The sequence below is a fragment of the Rhea pennata genome, chromosome 31, assembly GCF_028389875.1.
Source record: "Rhea pennata isolate bPtePen1 chromosome 31, bPtePen1.pri, whole genome shotgun sequence".
Taxonomy (NCBI): domain Eukaryota; kingdom Metazoa; phylum Chordata; class Aves; order Rheiformes; family Rheidae; genus Rhea; species Rhea pennata.
Genome location: NC_084693.1, coordinates 1,937,935 through 1,943,934, shown reverse-complemented (window position 1 = coordinate 1,943,934; position 6,000 = coordinate 1,937,935). Strand labels below are relative to the sequence as shown.

At 74.6% G+C, this 6,000-nt stretch overlaps 2 protein-coding genes across 2 annotated transcripts in view; one reads left to right on the top strand and one right to left on the bottom strand.

Moving 5' to 3' along the window:
* Positions 1-656, bottom strand: part of POLR3GL (RNA polymerase III subunit GL) — a 3,050-nt gene extending 2,394 nt beyond the window's left edge. Inside the window, exons 1-3 of the mRNA XM_062597617.1 lie at positions 426-656; positions 206-335; positions 47-115 (exon numbers count right to left, since the gene is read on the bottom strand). Of these exons, the coding sequence (XP_062453601.1) occupies positions 47-115; positions 206-335; positions 426-542 (316 nt within the window). The 5' untranslated portion in view covers positions 543-656. The remainder of the gene's footprint in view (positions 1-46; positions 116-205; positions 336-425) is intronic.
* Positions 657-3,633: 2,977 nt separating this feature from the next.
* Positions 3,634-5,550, top strand: ANKRD34A (ankyrin repeat domain 34A). Its single transcript, XM_062597616.1, has 2 exons — positions 3,634-4,365; positions 4,447-5,550. The coding sequence occupies exons 1-2, from the start codon at positions 3,634-3,636 to the stop codon at positions 4,735-4,737; spliced, it is 1,023 nt and encodes a 340-aa protein (XP_062453600.1). The 3' UTR covers positions 4,738-5,550.
* The last annotated feature ends 450 nt before the right edge of the window (positions 5,551-6,000 follow it).

The following is a 6,000-nucleotide window of genomic DNA, read 5'->3' as shown; positions in this document are numbered from 1 at the left end:
TGCCCCCTCCCCCCTGCCCCCCCCCCACTCCCCCCCCTCCCCGTACCTGGGCTCCAGTCGATGGCGCTGTCGACGGGGCTGGACGCCTGGTACTTGTCCGAGTAGCGCTCGATGTCTGGGGCACAGGGAGCGGCGGTGTCACCGGGGCGGCGGCGGCGGCGGCGGGGCGGGAGGGGGGGGGCGCCCCGCGCCCGGCCGCCCCCACCTCTGCGCGGCGCCCCCGGCTTCACGAAGTAGGGCAGCGTCCTCATGGCCCCGCGCAGCTCCTGCTTCAGGGCCAGCATGTACTCCAGCTCCTCGCCGCCGGGCAGCGGCGCCGGCCGGTACTCCAGGGGCTGCGGGCGCAGCGGCGCCGTGAGCGCGGCCGGGCTCAGCCGCCCGCGGCGGCGGACGGAGCGGGGCGGGGGAGGGGGGGGGATGCTCACCGGGAAGAGCGGCGAGGGCTGCAGCGTGGGCGGCGGCAGCGCGTCCCCCTTGCCGATGCCCACGGCCTCCACGTTGAAGGTCATCTGCCCGCGGCCCCGGCCGCCTCGGCCCGCCATGGCCGCTCCGCCGGGGGCGCCGAGCCGGGGCCCGGCGGCGCTGCGCGGGGAGGGGGCGGCGGAGCCGTGAGCGGGGCGGCGGCTGCTGCTGCTGCTGCTGCTGCTGCTGCTGCTCCCGCGGCGGCCCGCCCGGTGCCCCGCCCGCGCCCTGGCCCCGGCCCCGGCCCCGGTCCCTGGTCCCCGGTCCCCGGTCCCCGGTCCCCACCTGCGCCGCGCATGCGCCGGGGCACCACGTGCGCCGCCGCCGCCGCCGCCGCGCTCGGTACGCAACGTTCGGAGGGGCGTGGCCTGCGCGCGCCGCCGCACTTGGGCGCGGCGGAGCCAATCAGAGGGCGGGGAGAAGACGGGGCGGGGCGGGGGGAGGGAGGGGGCGTGGTTATGGGACGGGAGGGGCGTGGCGCGGCGGGAGGGGCGTGGCGCGGCGGGAGGGGCGTGGCCTTGCGAGGAGGGGCGGGGCATAGGGGCATAGGGAGGGATGGGGAAGGGGCTGGACGGGGGCGGATGGAGGGACGGACGGAAAGAGGAGAAGGCGGATGGACAAGGGGGGGGGGAGGGGGCGCCTGGGTGAGCCGAGGGACCAGTTCGGACGTGGCTGGAGGGATGCGGGAACAGGAGGCCGAACACTCCGCGCCCCCCCCACAGCCCCAGCCCGGCTGCCCCGTGATCCCTCAGCCCCACGGCATGGTGCCCCCCAGCCCCACGGTGCCAAATCCCCCAGCCCCACGGTGTCGTGTCCCCTGGCATCATGTCCCTCAGCCCCGTGGTATCATTCTCCCCCAGCCCCACGGTGCCAAATCCCTCAGCCCCACAGTGTTGTGTCCCCTGGCATCATGTCCCTCAGCCCCATGGCATCGTTCTCCCAGCCCCATGGTGCCATGCCCCCAGCCCCACAGTGTTGTGTCCCCTGGCATCATGTCCCTCAGCCCCATGGCATCGTTCTCCCAGCCCCACGTTGCCATGCCCCCCAGCCCCATGGTGCCATATCCCTCAGCCCCATGGTGTTGTGCCTCTCGGCATCATGTCCCCCCAGCCCCATGGCGTCGTGTCCCCCAGCCCCCCAGCACCATGTCCCCCAGCCCCACGGCGCTGTGCCCGTCACTGCTCTGGCTCAGGGCTGGCACCGCCGCCGGTGCCGCCGGGTGATTCATCCCCTTTCAGCCCTCCCCGTGCGAGCGGCTGCCAAAAATAGCACTGGGGGGGGGGACCCTGCAAATAACCTCCCCTGCCGCCCCCCGCGCTGCGCCCGCCGCGGGCCGGGATGGCGGCCGCCACGCCACGGCCCCGGCACCGCCACGGCCAGGGCTCAGGGCACCGGGACACCGGAGCGTCGCTGGGGAAGACCAGGCTCCGGTAACGGGGGGACGGAGGGAGGGAGGCTGGGGAGAGCCGCGGCTGCCATGGGGGGACCCCTAGGAGGGCTCAGCCCACAGCTCGGTGCCCCCTTGGGACCGGCAGCCCCGAGTGCCTGGCCAGGCTCAGATGTAGCCGGGACCTTGCTGGGGGCTGCTCTGACCCCGGCTTGCAAATTGGGGTGGAAAAGGGAGGGGGGTGGCTGCTTTTCCCCCATTTTCCTGGCTGGCCAGGGAGTCAGAGGAGCAGGATGAGCTGCAGTAACCATGGGAACCGGACAGGCAGGGATGCGGGGAGATGTACAGAGGGACCGGGGTACACGAGGATGTGCATATAGGGATGGGGGATGCACACGGGGATGTGGGGATGCACGTGGGGAGGGGGCACGCGGGGACTGCGGGGATGCAGATAGGGGACGGGGGATGTGGGGATGCACGTGGGGAGGGGGCACGCAGGGACTGGGGGATGCACACGGGGATGTGGGGATGCACGTGGGGAGGGGGCACATGGGGACTGGGGGGATGCACACGGGGATGTGGGGATGCACGTGGGGAGGGGGCACGTGGGGACTGCGGGGATGCAGATAGGGACGGGGGATGTGGGGAGGGGGCATGCGGGGACTGGGGGATGCACACGGGGATGTGGGGATGCACGTGGGGAGGGGGCACGTGGGGACTGCGGGGATGCAGATAGGGACGGGGGATGTGGGGAGGGGGCATGCGGGGACTGGGGGATGCACACGGGGATGTGGGGATGCACGTGGGGAGGGGGCGCATGGGGACTGGGGGGATGTATATAGGGACGGGGGATGTGGGGATGCACGTGGGGAGGGGGCACGCAGGGACTGGGGGATGCACATGGGGATGTGGGGATGCACGTGGGGAGGGGGCATGCGGGGACTGGGGGATGCACACGGGGATGTGGGGATGCATGGTGGGAGGGGGCACATGGGGACCTGAGGATGCATATAGGGAAGGGGGATGTGGGGAGGGGGCACGCGGGGACTGGGGGGTGCATGTACGGACGGGGGATGTGGGGAGGGGGCACACGGGGACTGGGAGATGCACACGGGGATGAGGGGATGCACATGGGGAGGGGGCACATAGGGACAAGGGGATGCACGTGGGGAGGGGGTACTTGGGGACTGGGGGATGCATATAGGGACGGGGGACGAGGGGATGCACGTGGGGAGGGGGCACGCGGGGCTGCAGGAGGGGGAACGGGCGGGGGCGCAGGCAGGGGCCGGGGTGCGGGGGCGCGGGCGGGGCACGCGGGTGCCTCCCCCCGCAGGCAGCCCCGGGGCCGCAGGCGCCGCAGGCTGGTGGGTCCGACCGGGGCGCCCACGGGGGGCCACGAGCGCCCGTCGCGTGGGGCGCACCGCGCCGGCGGCACCGGCAGCCCCCTCCCTCCCCTTCCCGGCCGCGAGGGCAGCGCGAGGGGGCCGGGCACGCGTTGCAGCCGGGGAAACTGAGGCAGGGAGGCAGGGCGGCCTGCCGGGAGGGATCAGCACGTCCGTGCAGCGGGGTGCCCCCACCCCGCGTCCCGCCGCGCCGAGGGCGCGACGCTCCGGGACTGCCGCGGCCGTGCGACGTCCCCTCTCTCCGTCCCCTCGCAGCGAGCGGGCGCCGCTCCGGGGTCGCCGTATCCCTCTCGGCTCCGCGTCGCCGTGAGCGGGCGATGCTCCGGGCTCGGCCGAGCCGCGCGCCCTCGCCTCGCCGCGCCGGGCTGCCGTGAGCCGGCCATGCCGAGCCCGCCGCGGCGCCCGGCCGGCGCCGCCGTGCCGCCGGCGGACGGCTCGGCGCTGCTGCGCGCCGTGGCCCAGGGCAAATTCCGCCTCACCCGGCTGCTGCTGGAGGGAGGCGCCTACATCAACGAGGGCAACGCGGCCGGGCAGACGCCGCTGATGGCGGCGTGCCGGGCCCGCTACGCCGACCCGCTGGCGCAGCCCCGCATGGTGCGCTACCTCCTGGAGCACGGCGCCGAGCCCGACATCCCCGACAAGACGGGCAAGACGGCGCTGATGCACGCCTGCGCCGAGCGGGCCGGCGCCGCCGTGGCCGCCGCGCTGCTGGCCCACGGCGCCGACCCCAGCGCCCGCGACTACGCCGGCGCCTCCGCCCTCGTCTACGCCATCAACCGCGGCGACCGGGAGACGCTGCAGGCGCTGCTGGACGCTTGCAAGGCGCGCGGCAAGGAGGTGATCATCATCACCACGGCCACGTCGCCCCGCGGCACCAAGACCACGCGGCAGTACCTGAACGCGCCGCCCTCGCCGGCGCCCTGCGCCTCGCCCTCCGACGTGGAGGTGCGCGCCGCCCCGTCGCCGGCGGGCAGCGAGAAGGAGGAGGAGCGGGACGTCTTCCGCTTCCCGCCGCCGGCCGCCGCCGTCGGTGCCCCGCGGCCGCCCCGGGCCCGCGGGCGGCCGCTGCAGCGGCTCAACTCGGAGCCCTGGGGGCTGGCGGCGGCGGCGGCGGTGGAGCGCCCCGGCGCCGGCGGGCTGCAGGCGCTCGCCGCGGACCCGCCGCGCCGGCGGCACAGCGTCGAGGGCCGCCAGGTCGCCGAGCCCGTCGGCGGTCCCCGGGCGCCGGGCGAAGCGGAGCCGCCCGCGGGTCGCCGGCGCTCGCCGGGTTTGCTGGAGCGCCGCGGCTCCGGCACGCTGCCGCCGGAGCCGGCCGGGCTCGGCCGCGCCGGCTTCTTGCCGCCGCTGCCCGGCGGCCCCCAGGCGCCCGGCGGCACTCCCAAGGGCCGCCGCGAGCTGCTCCGGCGGCACTCCATGCAGACCGAGCAGATGCGGCAGCTCGCCGCCTTCCAGAGCGGCCTGGGCCAGGGCGAGCCGGGCAGCTAGGGCGCCCGTCCCGGACGCCGGGGCCCCGCGCCGGCACTGGGGGATCGGGGTGGGGGGCAGCACGGGTGACGCCTGCCTCGGTTTCCCCATCCCCGGCGGGGAGGGCAGCGGCAGCCGGCAGCTCCCCTGCACCCAATGTGTCGGAGCCCCCCGCCCGGGCACGAGCCACCGTCCCCGCGGTTGCTCCGCCGTGGCGGCTCTCGGGCTGCCGGGACAGCGGACAACGGACGCAGCTCTGCTGTCCGGGAAGCCTGAGAGGAGCGTGTGCCAGCACGGGGCCTCCTCATGCAGGTGTTGGAAGCGTTCACTCTGAACCCTACTGATGACTGTGAGCACATGATAATTCTTCCATTGCTGCCGTTGGCAGAAACATTGCACGATCCCAAATTCCTCAAGGACTGGCACCTCCCCTGACCCCTGCATCCTTCTTCCTCTCCCTCCTCACCCTCCTGGCAGCGCTTTTCCCTGCAGACCTCAGCAGCAGCGGCGTCGAACAGACCGCGCTCCCGGCTGCTGCACACAGACGCGTCTCCTGCTCCACGTCGGCTGAGAACCTGCCCCACGTTCCAGGGCCAGCATCTGGGGCACCCGCGTCCCCACCGGTCCCACATGCTGCTCGGGGCTGGGGTGTTGCGAGCAATAACAGCCGCCGGACGCCTGGGTCCTGGGGAAATGCCGCCCCGCTGTCGGTGTGCCGGGGAGCCCGGTTCCCGCGGGGCTCCGGGCCCGGGCGAGAGCCTTGCTGGGGGCTGGAGCGGGGCCGGGGCAGCTCATGCCGTCGGCATCCGGGGAATAAAAGTCCAGCACAACTCACCCTGTCCGCGAGCGTCCACGGGGCCGGGGCCGTGGGGCCGTCCCCTCGCCCCGCGCAGCGCCGTGGGGCCGGCTCGGCTCACCACGAGGTCCTGGCCAGCGGGGGGGGGGGGGCAGCGGGCATCTGGGCACTGAAACATCTGGGAAGCGGCACAGCCGGGGTCAGCACATCTGGGCGCCGGCACATCTGGGCACTGGGGTGCATGAGAACCAGCACATCTGGGTACCAGCACATCTGGGCGCCAGGGCGCTTGTGGACTGCCACAGCTGGGTGCTACGATGCTCGTGGACCGACACATCTGGGCGCTCGCACATCTGGGCCAGCGCCCCCAGTGCCGGCACCCTTGGCGGGTGCCAGGAGGGGGTGGGGGGAACAGATCCCGACCCCGCGAGTTGCGGCGCCAGGGGCCAGTGCGGGGGGCTTGGGGGGCCTGTGCTGGGCGTACAGCA